Genomic DNA, 19,343 nt, shown 5'->3' on the forward strand with positions numbered 1-19,343 from the left:
TATAGAAACATTATAGCACAGTTATTTACTTATAGGTTTAAAATTGTGCCTTACTAGGCCTGATACAGACTTTAAATATCATTTTGTATTAGTTTCTCACATACGTCGTCATTGTATTTAGTCACAGCTTGTAAAACTACTATGTCTGGTTCTGTACTCGAGGGGACAAATCCCCTAAAAATGTTTTCATGCATGTAAAAATGGTCGACCGTACAAATATAAACGCCCACTTAACAACATCTGTATTTTTGTGATCCTAAAATATACTTGAGCACTTCAAAAATAACAGCAGCAACAAGTTTGTGAGCACTAGCACTGTTTATGACCCAAAAACCATGGCTTTACAAGTGAGCAGATTGTCTGTACCCAGAGTGCATGGTGGAGAAAGCGGGATAGCGGTTTGGTTTAAGCCATACCTAGCTAGTGACACCAACCTTCACACTCATTTTGACATTATCACCGTTCCGTGTTACAACATGGACACTCCAGAACTTGCAACATGCAACAGTCACATTAATGAGATGTGATTTAGAATAATATACAAATGCCACCTTGGTGAATAGTGCACTATTACTCATGGTACTCTATATTCTCTACAATACAACAATGTGTAGCATAGTACAAACAACGCAAAGCTTTAAATTACGCTAAAACATTCATAAGTATGCACTGATGAGAAAAGTTTTGGAAGTGTGATAGATACAGTCTGTTATGTCTATCCCTTTTTCTTTGTAGGCTCAGGAATAGCAGTTTACTCCCAGGTAATTCTGTTTTTGTCACAGTTAGGCATGATACAATTCAAGTGTCGATAATAGGCCTACATACGTGCCTCGAGTCGCGGCAGGCACGTTCAATTACGGCGCCATCGCACAAACAACGCGTCTTTCTATATAGGCGATGCTGACCACGCAAATGAGTGACGGCTACAACGCGACAGAAAGGGAGAAAAGGTCTTCACATTCTTGGAATACTCCCTGCGTTACGGTAAAGCTTTGTGATCGTAAAATTCAGACGACAGGATGGAATTCGGAGAAACACTGATACAGCGTGAATGAGAGAAAACAAACAAGTGTAAAAACAACTCCAAAGGCTACATTTGTCAAAATCGAAAAAATAAATACATTCATCCAATGACTACATTCAAAAAAATAAAAAAAACAATACAGACAAAAACTTGAACAACACTAGTTTCAGTTGTTTATAAAAATGCATTGCAGAGGTTCAACGAAAGTAAACAACATTCACTGAAAGTGGACTCATTCAAGATAATGAGAAAAAAAATCACAAGCAGTTGATATATGCAAAACAGATCAAACATACATTTAGCAACAAAAAAAGAAGAAAACATCTCCCTTTCATGACCAAATGATACACCAGAAAATACTGGGTGCTCTAAGTATGCTAAATGATCACTGCGTTTAGGAAACATCACTAAATACAGCAGAATACATGCACCATCCAGTAGCGACTCTCTCAGTCACGCTGACTGACTCTATTTTAATGTTACCTCATTGGTTTGCGTTTTTTTTTTCGTTTATTTTATAAACAGGCGTTTTTGAGTTTAGCTTAGCTCATTTCACATACTCAGCTGATTTCCAGAAGTGTACTGGGTGAGACAGGCGACGGTTGCGTTTCGGGAGTTTCTCCAGTAGTTCCACGAGCTTGGAGAAGCTGGGCCGCTCTTCCTGTTCATACGCCCAACAGAACAGCAGGATGTCCTATGGGAAAGAAGAATCTGATCAAGTACGAAGTTCTAATTTGACATGATCTAAAAGCCAGTCAAGCATCCATCTTTTCCATACAAAATAAAGTGAATGGCCTCTTTTGGAACTGTCATGCTCAAACGAAAAAAGCACAATAAAAGTAGTTCATATGACACATACACCATATGTAACAGCTTTGTGTGAAAAGTCATATATATAGTCTGGACCCCAGAGCCTTTGAGGAATATGTGAATACTCACGGATATCTCCTTGCCCATGCCGATCTGAGTAAGGTTGGGCTTCATTTCACTTCCCACCTGCCAGATAATGACTTCAGCTGGCTGATTCTTAAAGGGCCACTCACGTGCATGGAGCTCGTACCAGATAGTGCTGAAAGATACGACACGCATGAGTGTTAGTGTGCATGCATGCACTGGTTTCTCTATACTTGTGAGGAACAAATGTCTAAAAATGTTGTCATTAATATAATAAAAAACCTTTTAAAAGCAAATAAAAAAGGTTTGTAAATTGGCTAATGTCTTTAAATACGTTTTTTAAATAAAATATAAACACGTGAAGAACTTTTAAAAAAGGAAATGTTATATGTATAAATGTGAGTATGAGTGTTGATTCATTTTACTTGTGAGGGCAAAATGTCTGAAAATACGTAGTAGAGATTTAAAAATACAGTAAAACTACTAAATACAAAAAGTTTGTAAAGTGGCCAAATAATGTCTATACTAAAATTATTTAAATTAAATCAAATGAATAAATCTACAAATCCTAATAAATGTAATATACTTTAATAAGTTTAAAAAATAACATTAAAAAACTTATTTAAAATATTAATGTATATATACTTTTAAAATGTAAATAATTTAATAATATATTTCTGAATGCCCTGACAGAGTATTTAGAAGAAGAAAAAAGTCAAAAACAAATAAAAAAAGGTTCATAAAAATATTTTAAATATATTTATATAAATAAAAAATACATTTGTATATATAATACAATTAATACATCTATCAATCTTAAATATAACTGGCATAATTTAAGAACAATAAGAGTTCTTTTACAAGTATTTGTTAATAAAAATATTTTAAATATAATAAATAATTATTTATATATTTATATAAATAAAAAATAAATTTGTATATATAATACAATTAATAAATCTATCAATCTTAAATATAACTGGCATAATTTAAGAACAATAGGAGTTCTTTTACAAGTATTTGTGTACAAGTTTACGAGTCTGTACTTGTTTTGCTATACCTTTGAGGGCCAAAGTTCTGAAAATGTCCCTAAAATAGTAAAATCACTGAATAAAAATGGTTTGTAAATGGCTCAAAAAATGCATTTATTAAAATCTTAAATTATGTAAATAGATCTTAATTATAGTTTGTTTAATTTAGGAAGAACAAAAAGTCAGATGGCACTCCTCACAAGTATGTCACAAGCATAAGCTGCGTGTGTGTGTGTGTGTGTGAGCACAAGGACATGTGAAGAGTGCCACGGGCCTCCCTGAGGGGCCGCAATACAGCAGTTCAAAAGCTTTAAAACACTTCTGGTGCACTACGTCACTTTGCTTTCTGATTCAGTTAGAAGTCATTCAAGATAATTAATAAATGACTTTGAGGTGCTGTTGATTGCTGAAAAACACAGTATTCTGCTCTAAAGAGCATACTCATGTTAAAGTTTACTAAACCGCGCTTAAGAGCTAATTAACAATCATTGAATGGAGAGCGCCACTGAAACGCCCAATCATCCCAGCTCTGCAATTTAAAACCAAAAGTAAAATGTGCAGCTTGCTGAGATTGGTGAGAAAAACTAAATCGGTGTAGTTGATATTTTGAGGCTTTTGCAATATACTGAAGGGGAGAATTCACTAAGAATTGCATTTGAACCCAATACAGTCTTAGGCTATGTCCACATTAATTCAGATAAATTTGGAAATGCATCTTTTTCTCTGTGTTTTGGCCTTTCATGCACAATGAGATCGTGTTTTTGTCCAGTGAAAACTAGGGATATGCCGGTATCAAATCTTCAGGTTGCGATTAATTGCTAATGCTTTTATCACGGTATACGGTATTATCACGGTATTGAAATTTAGTTTAAAAAAAGTGCTGTCATAATACAGTATAACAGGTTTAATAACTTTTTTCTTATAACAAAAATAACTGAACATTTAAATGCAATAAAGCAATACAGAAAAATGTATAAAGTTAAAAGTTTTACACAGATTAAAGTGCAAAAGAACTATAAAGACCAATAGGTATCACTTTACAATAAGACCTCATTAGTTAACCGTAGTTAATACCGTGATATATCGCATTACCGAAAACCGGCACAAGTCTAGTGAAAACTAAGCTTTTTGAAGATGTTCTCCCAAGTGGAACAATTTTAAAAGAAGTTTTCGCATTGTAGTGTGGACTGTGAAAACAGAGGTATTCGAAAATATACCCATGTATATCTATGGATGTACCGGCATTGTTGTGCCTGCCGTTTTATGCATTTAAAGGTCAGTTTGGACGAGCAACCTTTCAAAAAAATGCTTAAACACACTAGTCATTTTTAAAATATATCCATTTTTAAATATATCCATATAATTGTAGATGTAGCCTTAAAAAACGCTCTTTTTGGTGTTGAAGGTTTCATGAAGAACATCCACAGAACATTTCCATTCCACAAAAGGTTCTTTGTAGTGGAAAAGGTTTCTTTAGATTAAAGAACTATCACTGAATGGTTCTTTGGGGGAAATGGTTCTTCTGTGGCAAAATTTGAAACCTTTATATTTAAGAGTGTAGTGTCATTCATTTGCATGTAAAAAATGCAATTTGCACAACACATTTCCAATCTTGCAGGCTGTTTCTTAAAAGGATAGTTCACCCAAAAATAAAAATTACCCCATGATTTACTCACCCTCAAGCCATCCTAGGTGTATATGACTTCTTTCTTTCAGACGAATACAATCAGAGTTATATTAAAAAAATGTCTTTGGTTGAGATTTTGAAGCAAGATGATGATGTAGGACGTAGGCGTAGCGTAACACAAATGCATCGATTAGCTTCAGAAGGCCTTTATTAACCCCCCGGAGCCATGTGGAGTTCTTTTTATGATGGATTTATGCACTTTATTTTGCTTCAAAATCTCTACACCCATTCACTGCCATTATAAAGCTTGGAAGAGCCAGGATATTACTCCAATTGTATTCGTCCGAAAGAAGAAAGTCATATACACCTAGGATGGCTTGAGGATGAGTAAATCATGGGGTAATTTCCATTTTTGGGTGAACTATCCCTTTAAGGTTGGAATGTATGATTTTTGCCCAGATTTTTGCCCCAATTTACAGTCTGGACAAGTTGATGCTAGTTGCCGAAAATCAGAGCCAATCTACAGATTTGAGTTGACAGACTTCATAAAATATTGCATAGTGTATGATGGTCACAGACAGATTTTTTTTAGCTTCAGACTATGATTCAATATTTTGAGCTGATTTTAGAACACAATGTTTTTTAAAACAATGTTCTCATTTGTCATGTACCTCCTAACAACAAGGCATGTGTTTGTTGTGTTCAGAACGACTTGAAAGTCTAGTGTGTGATCAGCAGCATCGCTAGGAATTCTGGGCCCCTTGCACTGATTTTTCTATGGGGCCCCCACACGAGGACATCGTTCTGGGCCCTTCTTAATCTATGGGCCCTATGCACTCTGTCCTCCTTTTCCCTCCGGTATAGTGATACCCCTGTGTGTGATCCTCAGTCGTTTAGTGTATGATGCCCAGTTTTCCTCTGTAACTATTTACAAAGTCGGCAAGTGCCTAGTGTTTTATATTTTCCAATTTGAAAAGTCATGTAGTGTATTCCAGCATTTAGTGCTTGTTGTAGAGGATGCACTAGACTTCCTGGTCTGCCGTACTTTACTGAGACTTTTTCATTTTACTGTGATCCAGACACCTGAATCGGCTTGTAAAGAAAATGCTGAAAATGCACTTGTATACACCGAATCTGGACATATGCCCAGTTTCTCCATCATTTGATCATCATTTGATGAATTACTGCTGCCATGATTGCTAGAAAACATACATAAACCTGTCTTTTAAAATAAAAATAAATTTACCACCCACCGAAAGCAAAGTCGATAGTGCCAGGCAGATAGTGCTGAATAATGCATACTATAATTAGCCAAATTTAAATAGAAAGTATGCACGTTTGTGCTGCAAAGAATGACAACGATTTGTGGGTGGTTAGTGAAAAAGGCCATTTAGTGAATTCGCCCCTGATTTTTAGCATAACGTATTGTAAAGTTCACTCCGTATATACAGATAGCATCTTAAAAAGTCCATAAAACAGAACATGAGAGGATTACGTGCATAAAATATCCCACAGCTGCTGCGAACTCTCTGCCGCATTAAAACACGGCACTCGCAGAGAACAATGGAAGTGAAAAGAGGACGCAGAAGGGACAATAGGAAGAACTGCTTTGGGGTCACCTCTAGGTAATGTCCCTTTAGTGTGACCAGCTGGACAGCTTGCGTGGGTGCTGTATTTGGCTCGCATAGAGTGACAGTGTGACAGAGCCTCCATATGGAGAGAACAGCTGAGGACGCAATTGTGTTAGGACCCAACAGAGCAGCATTCCTTCATTTCATCAGCCATCCATCCATCCATTCTTTTATTCATTTGGCCTACACTCTCACTGCCTCTAGAAAGGCCCGGGTCAGGTAGAAATAAGTACAGATGGAGGTTCAGTTCTGCATGCTGCCTCATGTGAATACAATCTGATTAGTGGTGGCTGAGCACTGAGCGAATCGATGTTGTGATAATACTCATCCTAAACAGGCCATATTCTAGATGTTTGTATTATTGTGAATTTATGATTAACATTTTTTTTTTCTTTCCATTTGATACTATAGCTGTATCTTCTTATGGCCACTGTACCAGTTAAAGGAATCCGTTTAAATGGAAAAAGATTTCAATTGATCTGACTGGATATCCTAAATGTATTTGGACACTTACAAATCTATGAATGTAATTGCATTAGATAACATATCAAACCAAGTGACATCTGCAAACAAATGCTTCTCTGAAAACAAGTCACTTTTTCACTGAGACATTTTTTCCCAGTGGCTTTTATTAAACTGGTGGTTTGGTAATTTTTAGTTGATGCATGAAGTCAGTTTTCTTCAAGTAAACAGTAATATTGTAAAATATTATTACAATAAAAAATGTTTTCTATTTGAATATATTTTAAAACGTAATTTATTCCTGTGCTCAAGAAACACATTATTATTATTATCAATGTTGGAAGCAATTGTGCTGCTTAATTATTTTGCGCAAACCATGATATATTTGGATTCTTTAAATAGGTTGAAAAAGTTCAAAAGAACAGCAATTATTTGAAACAAAAAATATTTTGTAACATTATTGATGTCTTTAGTGTCACATTCTGTCAATTTAATTCTTAGTAAAAGCATTAATAATTTACTAATCCCAAACCTTTTAAAATTTTGTAGTGTATATATTCTATTTTATTATGTAAACCCAAACAATCTTATTTTTGTTAAATATTTTGCTTGAAAAATTAAAAAATTTAATCTTTCAAATAAATGCCTTTTAGTTTGATATTTTCTATCTAATGCAATGCCATATGTTGCAACATGCAATATGTTTTAAGTACTATACCTAATGAAATGTGACTATATTTTAGGTTTTGTATCAAAAAATTATTACAATCTCCAAATGCTGACACTATGAGGGCACATGAACTGTGGAGAGAAAAAGTCATAGGCTTATTTCTGTAAATAAAATTCTGTTGGTCCCCTGAGTGACAAAGGCAGAGAAGCAGTGAGGGGTGAAAACACTGGTGCTGAGAGGGGGACAGAGAGGGACCCACCCAAAGGCAAAGACATCAGACTGTTTGGAGAAAGGAAGCTGGTTTTCTGCAGTCTCGGGGGAGAGCTGACGGATGAGCTCAGGAGCGAGATGACACAGCCAGCCGCTTGGGATCCGCAGCTTATCCTTTCTCCTACTGGAGAGAAAGAGACACACAGAAGACGATGAAGTTTAAAACATGATCAATCACAACACACAAATCATTTTTGAGTTTGATTTATTTGTACCACACAAAAGGTCAGAAAACCAACTAAAAGATCATTATAGTGACAATTCTGTCCAAGAAATACAATAGAGGGCAAGCAACTATTAGGCCCAATCCCAATTCGATTTTATACCCCTTCCCCTTCCCCTTCCCCTTCCGCTACCCCTCCGCCTACCCCTTCCCCTTGTCCCTTGAAACAGAGTGTCAAGGGGTAGGGGTGAAAATATTCCCCTAAGAATTGGGACACCACTACTATACGTCACACGTCATCATACGTCGTCTAGCTCCTACAATACACACACATATACTGGTGTGCTGTGTGCATTAGAGACTTTAATTACCGTTCTATATTAATGCGTTGCTTACTGACACACACACACGAAAGGGCTAAGGGGTAGAACTGGGATTGGGCCTTAGTCTCCCATAGTCAGACTATTGACATACAGTCTAGTCCACAAATGAGACCTCTTTTTGAACTTGTTTCCCCCTAAAAAGCAATGAGACCAAATTGCTATATTCTCTGTTTTTCAAAATGTTCTCCTCAGACAAATAATATAGAATTTTCATATTCTGTAGAGTTTTAGATTTCAGCAATTTCTCAAACTTTGCTCAGATTTGTCAAAGTCTGCAAGCAAAAGTCAAAGATTTCATGAACTCGAAACATTTCTTATAAAATTGTCCTAAATGATCGGAGCTGCACAATTCACCATCATTTTTTGTAGATCTATACTCTTATTGTTTTTTTTGACAGTTTGTTTTTTTAAACACAAAGTTGATATTTGTGACTATGTTCCACAGAAACTCTACAACACGTTTCAAAGACTGAATGGCAAGAAACTCAAACTACGAGCTGTTTTTTTTTTCTTATTCTCAGAAGTACACAATGTAGCAGAGTCTGGGAACTTGTAAACACAACTTTGTTTCCCACCGGACCGATTAAAAACCTGTGAACCCTCTACAATGATAAAGTAGTCGCCTCCTTCTCAAGCATCAGACATGGATTTAAAAGTGGTCTATCATTGACAAACATAGAGCTGTTTCAGCTTGACTGAGTCCCTGATCCAAGTAAAAACGAATTCACTCACCCATGATGCTGTGGTCAAAAATTAAAGTGCTTACGAAAAAATGCCATCAAAATTAACAAAAATACCTCCCAAATAGTGGGGACAAAAAGCATTTCTTTATTCTTTTCTTCACTCCCTTAACATGCTATATATACATACATTCATAATAATATTAATCATTTATAATAATAATAATATAATTATAATTATATTAATTTATAATGAATTTTATACTATTTAAATTTGATAATATATTTTCAAATAAAAAAATTTATAAGCAACAACCTATATAATTATGCACAGTCAGATTTCATTTTAATAAATGAGATCAATCTATGCAACTTAAAAATATAAAAACCGGGTATGGTTTTATATGGTTAAAAACAAATATTCAAACTCAGGAGCAAATATTACCCCTTAATTAAAATAAAATAATAATAGTAATAATAAACACTGCTTCAGACCAAGAAACAATAACAACAACAAACTTTTGTTTGACAGAGAGAAAAAAAAAAGAAAGCTCTTAGGGCTTCAACAGCATTAAAACCACTATTGCCTGAAATCTGGGCGGCCCATCAGACTGCCCAGAGAAAATTTCCAATGACTTCATCTTTCAGAAAGACTCAAACCCACACAAACCCTCATAAACAAACCTTGACATTTCATGATGCTTCAGTGCGAGCGTGTTCACAGCCTCACTAGCCTCTCGTACCTGCTAGATGATGTTGCCTTACATGGATGTGGTATTTCAAACAGCACCAAATCCCAGAATAATCAGATCTTATTACAATACCCAGTCAAGTCCTGAGTCATAATACATAACTAATGTAAAATCGTGTTATTGAGAGCCAGACTTGTGCTTTACAGACAAACAATTCATAATTATGTTAAAGCCTGCACGTCCCTGATGGTCTGAAAAAAAAATGTGCCGCTCCCAAATACTATCCCTTCCTCCTAATAACTCCTGATAATAATTCACATGGCTGCGGAGGTGTAGAGGTGGGCTGATCAGAACGGCAACAGTGAGCCGATCCAAGAGACTTGATCAACAATGGCTGCAATGTAAACCTGTCGCTGTGGAGACGCCGTCTTTTTCCCGGTAATTACTGCCAACATACGTAAACACACTTGTGCAAAATCAGCCTCATAATCAGATGAACCGATGGGTACGAGTGTTTGTAATATTGCTCCATCGGGGATGTTGATTTACTGCTTGCAATGCCAATGAAAACATTTTCAAAGAGGCGCGACATGCAAACACGAACGGGACGAGTGCCAAAACAACATCAACATCATCACGGTCATCAGCAGTGGCAAACGCTTCATGTTGCCCAAGATAATTTACTCTCATTTTCAGCACTTTCAAAGCCAAAGACTTCATTAAACATCTTATTACACAAATAAACATAAATTCATAAAGTCAAATTTCTTAATTAAAATTGTGTTTCAGGGCTGTTGATTGACAAATGCAAGAACTGAATACTGTTAAGACAATGCTTAATCTAACTAAACTTGTCAAGATCATTTTCAGAAAAAAACAAGAAAGAAACGTTTGCTTATTTATCATTTATCATATGCATTTATCATATTTCCCTCAATCTCATTACTATAGTGCTGAAAAAAATTATTATAAAAGGTAAAATTATAAAATAATGTAGTTATTAAATGGCAAAGTGTATTTACATCATGTCAGTATTAAATTCAAGTATATTAACATGACATCATATTTATCAAATGTATAATATTTCCTTTATTCTCATTACTGTAATGCTGGAAAAAATATTATAAATGGAAAAATTATAAAATTACTCAAAAATGGCAAAGTGTGTATACATCATTGCAGTATTAAATTAAATTAATAATATTTTTTGTTCTGATTTTTCAATGCAGTGTCATATACTGTACAAGAGGACATGTCCTCTTATAACCCTTCCCTTTGCCCTAAGAAACATATTCAGAACTGATGAATGATTGAGATATATGAAGTATATCACAGCTTTACAAAACAAATCAAACGTCTACTGCTGTTCACGCAATTCAGCGGTCTTGCCTGGAGGAAGGAATATCTTTGAGTTCATTCGGCCATAAAGAAGAGGATGTTTCCTCTTCATACATCACAAGAGAGCAACAAAACGCATACATCAGACACCCTTCTCATGGATTTTCCTGTTCAAAGGAGTGTGGCGGAGAAAGGTTTCTTTTAAGTCTTTGTCTCTTGAAGGAGACGGGAATATATATAGACAGAGGTCTAAATCTGTAAAGACTGTGGTATTCAATTAAGGTAATAGAGGAGATGTCATATGCAGAAAAGATAGCTGTTCAATACTTCAGTACTGATCTGAGACAGGTTTTGTGCTTTTTCCTCATGTTGTGTATTATGACATCCAATCACAAATCATTTTACGCCAAAAGCCTCATCCACATCATATATACAGGCGGAATTGAATTAAATACTTGGAGAAAATGGCATTAAAACATAATTAATTGAATATTCGTAAGACTGAATATTGATTCGGGATTTAAACTGAAATGAAGTAACCCTAAGGGAAAAGTGAGGTCAATTAAATGGATATTCACCCAAAAATATCAGTCAGAATTCACTCATCCTTATGTGAACGGAAACGCTCCTAGCTGTACAAGCTTGATTTCATGCATTGCTGCTTTCTGAAATGTGTAACAATAAAGATAAACAATAATCATCATAGTTATTTTTTGTCCATACGCTAATAAACAAAGTTTCTTTATTGGCATCTATGGTTCAATGAAGAACCTTTAACATCCCTGAAGCATTTCCATTGCACAAAAGGGTCTTTATAGGGAAAAAGTTTCTTTAGATTTTTTAAATATTCTTCACACTACAAAAATAAAGTTTTTTTTTAAAAGAACTGTCCACTGAAAGGTTCTCTGGGAATCCAAAAATCGTCTCATCACTGTGAAAACCCCTTTTTGGAACCTTTATTTTTAAAGACTTCCTGTGGTGAAAATCAAGCTTTTAACATTGTTTACATGTCTATCTGCTATTTGTAATATATGCTTAAAGACAAACCACGTGCAAATTCATCAGTCAACACCATTGCTGAGCATTTTCTCCTTAAAACTGCACTTCTGCAAAGACAGTCTCAAACATATGGTTTGAAACGGTCTGTTTCCTACCCTCACAAACATGTAACCAATCACGTCAACCTGCTGAGCAGGGCTTTTCATATCATTAGTAAAGCGTTTATACGTTAGGATGTTAATTTTTAGATGGTAGCTTTCTAAGATGGTGAATGGGAACATGGTATGTTTGACATTAGCAAAACATTCTCGCTGTTTGATAAAGTAGTGAAGCCAAAAGCTAATGATATCAATTACCGTTACTTGTCCAACATTGTAAAGAGCAATACATAAAATGCATTACCATTCTGATACATTAACTTGTAGATGACCCTGTATAATTAACCCTCTTCCTCTTCTTCTTGAGAATCCCCCTTTAAAATAATCACATTTTGTTGCTTTGCAGCCTGAAATGAAGAAGGACACAGTTTTTGTTTTATCCAGCTGTATTTGCTCAGTGCAACTTATAACATCCAACTGAAAGATACAACACCAACATGTCAGAATAAATAAATAAATAAAAACCAGAATCACTGAGTTTGAAAAAGGATCACCCCCTCCTAAAAATGACTTGTAAACTCAATCAGGTGTAGCTAATCACCTTCTCAATGGCACACAAAGTAATTTCAAAGGATTTATCAATGCCTAGAAGCACAGTGAAATCTATTATTAAGAAGTGGAAGATATTTGTTACAACACAGACCCTCCCTGGATCAGGATTTAGCTCCAAACTGGATGAAAGAGCCGGAGGAAACTGGTCAGAGAAGCGACCAATAGGCCGACAGCAACTCTGAAGCAGCTGCAGGAATTTATGACAAAGAGTGGTCATTGTGTGCATGTGAAAACAATATCACAAATTCCTCAAGAAAGGCCACATGCAGTCACAACTGAGCTTTGCCAAAACGCATCTTGAAGATTCTGAGGCAGATACGACTGAATTATTTGGCCTCAATACCAGACGATATGTCTGACGAAAATCCAATACAGCTCTCCATCCAAATAACAGCATTCCTCCAGTAAAGCATGGAGGTGGTCATATCCTGTTATGAGGGTGTTTCTCTGCAGCAGGGACTGGAGCACTTGTCAGGATAGAAGGAAAAATGGATGAGGCGAAATACCATCAAATTCTTGAGGAAAATCTGCTGCCCTCTGCCAGAAAGTTGTCAATGGGAAGAAGGTTTACCTTCCAACATGACAATGACCCAATGCACACAGCAAAACTGAGCACACAGTGGTTGAAGGAATTGAAAATCTGTGGAATGACTTGAAGACTGCAGTCCACAAACGCTCACCATCAAATTTAACTGAACTTAAGCAATTCTGCAAAGAAAATTGGGCAAATATTGCAAAGTCTAGATGTGCAAAGTTAGTAGAGAAATATCCCAACAGACTAAAGGCTGTAATTGAAGCAAAAGGTGTTTTTTTTTTATTTTAAAGGGGGGTGATTCTTTTCTATACCCACTGTATGTGAACTCTTCTTTCTATCTAAATATGAATAACTGGTTGACAAAAGCAACAATTTTCATCTATTCATATTTTTGCAGTGCATTGAAATTAGATTGCTAGAGGGAGTTTCCCCTATAAAAGTTCCTGAAGTCCTGTCAATCGTCTGTGTGATGATAACATCTGCTGCTACTTCAACTCACTGAAGCAGACATTTATCAGGAACCATAAGAACACTGAAGGTGAAACTGGATTTAGCACTGTAGCCCACACTCTAATAATTACAGGCTTTGGTTTTTAATAAGTAGTTCTGAAAGTCATTATGGAATTTAAGGACACTATTAATGGCCTGCCACATGTATAGTGTGATGGGTTGAACATTTGTCACTCTTCTACTGGAGACACAGAGAGAAAGGTACATCTTTGTACCATATTTACCACTAAAAGGTGCATAGTAGTACTGTAAGATACATACTGTATCACAACTCTAAGGTACTAATATGCACCTTTTAAGGGTACAAAGTAGTGCCTTTAAGGGTACTGCTTCCAGCGAAAAACTGTTGTACCCATAAAGGTACAGTTATTATTACTTTTTTTCTGGCAGTAGACAGCATTTTACAACATCACAGGCGCACTCCTGAAGTGAAGGCTTTTTCAAAAGGTAGGCCGCAACATCATGTTGCCTGCCTAATTTTGGCCAATATCTAAGGAAACATCAGATGTGTCCTGTAGGGACTTCTAAATATGAACGGACACTGATATCAGCCATCACGAGGTTTGCTAATCACCCAGCACATGAGTCCAATATTCTGGGTCGATTTCCTGTCAGTCTTGTCATCATCTACTCAGAGGAGTGATTATGGACTGATCCAATCAAGAAACAACAAAGCTTTCTTTGTATCAAGGACTGAAAAGGTTCGTTCACAACATATAGAAACCACGATGTCTTGTGACCCACCCTGAGTGCAACTATTATATCCAAGACAGGAAAAGGGACGGTAATCTAATCACGTCCTCAGGCCTGGAAGCACGGGATATGCAGCGTGAGGCCACATGACCCACTGAACATCTGCTTTCTGCCCTGACGGAAACCCTTACGTTTCTTGTGTCACAGACAAAGAAACAAAACGTACACAGACAATTCAAAAGACAACCAGGGAAAATGATTGAAAGTATCGGGGCCACTATATTCACAAATAATGTTTTATGTCTTAAATATGTGTGATGTGTTATTGAAACCATGATATTTTAATCATTGCCTTATAACTTTTCTTTGTAGTTAATTACGATTACTGTGTATGCAAAATACCTGTTGTTTAAGCTTGAATGAAAGCTTGTTTTATCCGCCGAACATTGGTGTTAGTGAAAATTTTATATTATGTATCATTCTCTGGTGATAATACTTTTATCAGAAGTTATTAAAACTTGCAGGAATACGCCTCACACGAGAGCATGGGATTCATGCATGATAAGGAACAGTATTGGGCGTGGCTAAACCCCGCAGCCCCATCTGATTGGAACAGCGACCCGTGGGACGGACTTAAGCCGCAGATCAAAACCCCACTAGGAGAATACATAGTCAATTTGTTAAAATATACTGAGGTCACGGCTCGCTGGACGACCCTTGATTTAAAGTGTAACATAACAAATTTGAAATCGGTTTAATCAGGTGAACTTCGGATTTTCAGATCCGAGTCCTATCAAAACCTGAATGAATTAATAATAATTAATTCCCTTACAAATTTAAGTAATCAAGTCATTACAGTCCTTTTGAGAGCAACAAAAATTATTTCAAAATGAAAATGAATATGAGAAATTAATTCAATGATTAATTCAATGACAAAATGTATTGATACAAATATCGTAGTTCAATATAACATAAAAACTTACCCAATATTTTGTTTTCTACAGGTTTTTATGTTTATTAGACTTCAGCATTATAGCTTATCAACAGCAATAATTTAGGAGACTTTATTTAAAAATGTAAACTCATTCGATGGCTGACACTGAAAACATTTCTACTTAAAGAGAAAAGAATATCATTACTTGAAATTGCAGGGATTGAAATTGCAGGGAGTGAAATTGGAGGGAGTGTTTGTGTGAATTTGGACCTACCTGCCTGCTTGTAGAACACCAGATATTGTGAACAGGCCAAAGTCGGTGATGACCACTTTCCCGTTGTCATAAAATACATTCTTGGATTTCATATCTTTGTGAAGGATCCCTTTGGCATGTAGGTAGCCCATGCCCTGAAAAAATGGTGTTAATGTAATTAGGGATACATGTTTTTGGCCTAATACTAATTTTATGTCTAGAATTTCTTTTCTAATTCTAAGTCTAGTTGAAAAATTTCTGATAAATACTTTAATTATGATTTAAAATGTGATTTTAAAAAAGTTCCAGGTTTGCTGTGTTGTTTGTAGGGCTGCAGAGTTTGATGTAAAATAATAGATTATGCTGTACATGAATATGACTATAATAATAATAATAAGAAGAAGTAGTAGTAGTATTAGTATTTTATTATGATTTTTACTATTACTAAACAAAATAAGAAATATAACTACTGTAATATATTACAAGTATTTAATATAAAAAATAACAATACAAATATTTTTTTACAGTACAGTTGTAAAATAGTAAATGTTATTGTTGCAGTTACTAATATTTATGAATTTCTTCATTTTTAAACATTAAACCATATATCTTTTATTTTGGCAGAAAACTTCAGGGTTGGTGCATGTTCCCAAATGGATGCTATAAGCGTCCCAAACTCAGAGCAGATGGAGAGATGAGTTTGTGTGGTGTGGCAGCGAACTGAGCTGAAACACTAAAAACACTGAATGATGAGCTGCTCACTTATAAAAGAACTCAGTGCTGTGCTTCACTCTGAAACATGCTCTGCATGTATTTAATTAAATTTAATAATAATCATGTGATTTCTGTTTTATTCCATTTAATTGTGCAGCCCTAAATGTAATCATATGCTGTGTATGTGAAGGAAAAGTACATGTACAGGTAGATATAAAGGCTTCACAACACTGACATGTTTTCCAAAATGACTGCTATACACGTGAATCAATTTTAGCTGACATTTAGCGAATTCATCACATTGACTTCACATCAATTACTCTTACCTTCACTATCTCTTGTGCAATTTGTCTAGTCTTGTTCACGTCGAGAACGACTTTTGCATCTCGAATCACTGAGTAGAGGGTCATGCCCTTACACAAACTACAACAGAAGAACAAAAAACACATATTAGACATCAGCAGCAACCATAACATCAAAATATATCCAGCTATTTTTCAGCTATTTGTGCAGATTGTGGCTTTTTAAAACAATCTTTGCAGAAATAAAGAATAGCATTACAGGTTTATGCAGATTCAGTGTATAAAACAACTCACTCAAATATGAATCAAATATACATTTCACTATTTTTACAATTCATTGGCAAAAATACTTGAAGCGCTAAAGGTAAAGGCAATTTGAATAAAATGAAATAATATCATAAGACTGATTATTGATGTCTATAAGAGTACTAACTGGTATTGGTCATAATTAAGGTTGCAATTATGAATGCATTTAACAGTATATTAAAAAATGATGAGTGCAATTTAGCTTGTTGATGAAGAATACCAATAAAGCCTGCCAGAAAATACAACTAATTTAGCTGGTTTATGAACTCGGCAGGCTTGTGTTTCCCATCATTCTCAAAGCCAGCACAAGTCAAAATAAAATATAATGAATTTTAACCATTTCATTTATTGTGCCGCCACCGAGAATGATGGGAAATGAAGGTAGGGGTTGTGACTACCTAAAGCACAAGAGTAATAAAAGGTCATATGATGAGCATCTATCCTAGCATCTACCCTAGTGCAACCTGTGGTCAAAAGCTTTGCTTTAGATCACAAGGCTAAAAGTTCACAGATCACCCCTCATTTATACCTACAACCTACATTTTCATATAACATATGTTAGGACAAGAATGATGCATGTTCATACTTCAGCATGCTGTTCTGAATTTACATCCAAGCAAATTTGAGCACTGTCACTTGGAGGACTAATGATGCTGAGTGAGCCATGAACTTCACCTCTGCAGGAATGAGGAGAAAGACACCCCTCCAACTCCCTGACATCTGAGCTCCTACTGTGCCACCTGACAAAAATGTCTTCGTTTTTCCCCGGGCTGCCCTCTTCCTCCATTTATACATATTCATAATGCCATCAGGGTACGAGGCCCATTTTTAGCATCACTCTGGCCTTTTGGCCTTCTACAGTGTGGGATCCTTCAAATGCGTGATGCACAAATGCAAATGCTGAACTCTGTATATATGCCGTCAGTACAGAAATGTGTCACATACATCACGTTTCAACTGTTAACACTAATAATGTCAAGACAGACTATTCCAAATAATGACAGGCTCTGACATTCTGCTGCAATTGTTGTACACACTGCATTTGTGAGCAAAAAGCCGAACTTTTATTCCACACTGCAGGGGTGATATGAAAAACAATCAAAGCATAATCACTCACGACAATGCTAAGACACGATCAATATTTTTTTCAATATTTATTTATTTCCCTTATTTATTTTTAGGAAAGAGGGTCATTTCTAGCAACTATATCTCAATTAGTTTGTTTGGGCCTGCTGATTAAGGACTATGAATAAAACCATTATGACTTTTGTCTGTGTTAATAGAAATACACAAAATCATGCACTATAATTAGTGAGGAGTAGACATAGCTATACGTTTACCAGTTTTTTGCCAAATGAAAACTATTTGCCAGTAAGGTAAAAAAAATAAGCACATTTTACAATTTGTTTACATTTTTACTGGAAATTAACTTAAAAAATACTGAAAAAGTCAGAGCTATGTTTAAATATTGGTTAATATATTATTATTCATTATATAAATATATAATGTTATATTTTGTGTGTGTTATATTATTAATATTAAAATGGACAGACAGAGACAGACAGCTGATAGATAGATAGATAGATAGATAGATAGATAGATAGATAGATAGATAGATAGATAGATAGATAGATCCAATTTGTGTGGCAGGAGGAAGGAAATAATATTGGCCATCTCCTGTTCAGACAGGATGCTAAAGTAGTGCATTTTTTCACAATACTCACCGTTCATATACAGTACAGACATGCCTTCTGAGATTTCTGAGGAGTGGAAAATTGCAGCCACTTATGTTTACATTTGTGGTCAAAGACATGTCGTTTTAAATTGGGCTGAAAGCAGGGCACTAATGCAAACTATGAGGTCATGCTGATTAGAGAAGATCAAGAAAAGTGAGTCAACTTTTAGAAACATTCATGAAGCTGGAGCTGTGGAGCTTACACATGCACCGGAAACACTGAGCTGTGGTCACTTACCAAACTCTATTCAAGCTTACCTGGTGATGATGGCCAGATGAGGGGGTCTCATACACGCTCCCATGAACAGGACCACGTTTTCATGCCGCGTGTTCCTGTACGCCATCACCTCTCTTTTAAATGCTTTCAGCTGTTCTTCATTGTCTCTTTCAATGTCAATTAGTCGTATGGCCACTTCTCCATGCCAGCGTCCATGATAGACCTGTCCAAAGCGGCCTTTCCCGATCAGCTCTCCGATCTCCACCTGTTCCATGGGAATGTCCCACTCCTGCAGGAAGATGCTGGTCTGGCTGGCCTTACGTGGGAAGTTCCGTGCGGACAGGAGGGAGAGATTCATCTCCTCAAACTCATCCGCTGAGCCCTCGGCCTCATCGTTGCCTTCCTCGTTCTGATAGATAGATAGGTAAAATGATAAATATAACAGTAGAACAACAGACAGACAGATAGATAGATGAATGAATGGATGGATGATAGGCAGACGCATATGTGTATAGATGGATAGAGTAACAGATAGATAGACAGAGAGACAGACAGAATGATAGATAGAAT

General features: G+C 35.8%; 1 protein-coding gene across 1 annotated transcript in view; it reads right to left on the bottom strand.

The window, feature by feature from the left end:
• Positions 1–1,290: 1,290 nt before the first annotated feature.
• ksr2 (kinase suppressor of ras 2) overlaps positions 1,291–19,343 on the bottom strand; it is a 104,671-nt gene continuing 86,618 nt past the window's right edge. Inside the window, exons 17-22 of the mRNA XM_016460730.1 lie at positions 18,815–19,182; positions 16,540–16,636; positions 15,521–15,654; positions 7,599–7,733; positions 1,964–2,093; positions 1,291–1,718 (exon numbers count right to left, since the gene is read on the bottom strand). Coding sequence (XP_016316216.1) covers positions 1,572–1,718; positions 1,964–2,093; positions 7,599–7,733; positions 15,521–15,654; positions 16,540–16,636; positions 18,815–19,182 — 1,011 coding nt within the window. The 3' untranslated portion in view covers positions 1,291–1,571. The remainder of the gene's footprint in view (positions 1,719–1,963; positions 2,094–7,598; positions 7,734–15,520; positions 15,655–16,539; positions 16,637–18,814; positions 19,183–19,343) is intronic.

Source organism: Sinocyclocheilus anshuiensis, unplaced genomic scaffold, assembly GCF_001515605.1.
Source record: "Sinocyclocheilus anshuiensis isolate Anshui unplaced genomic scaffold, SAMN03320099.WGS_v1.1 scaffold36, whole genome shotgun sequence".
Lineage (NCBI taxonomy): Eukaryota > Metazoa > Chordata > Actinopteri > Cypriniformes > Cyprinidae > Sinocyclocheilus > Sinocyclocheilus anshuiensis.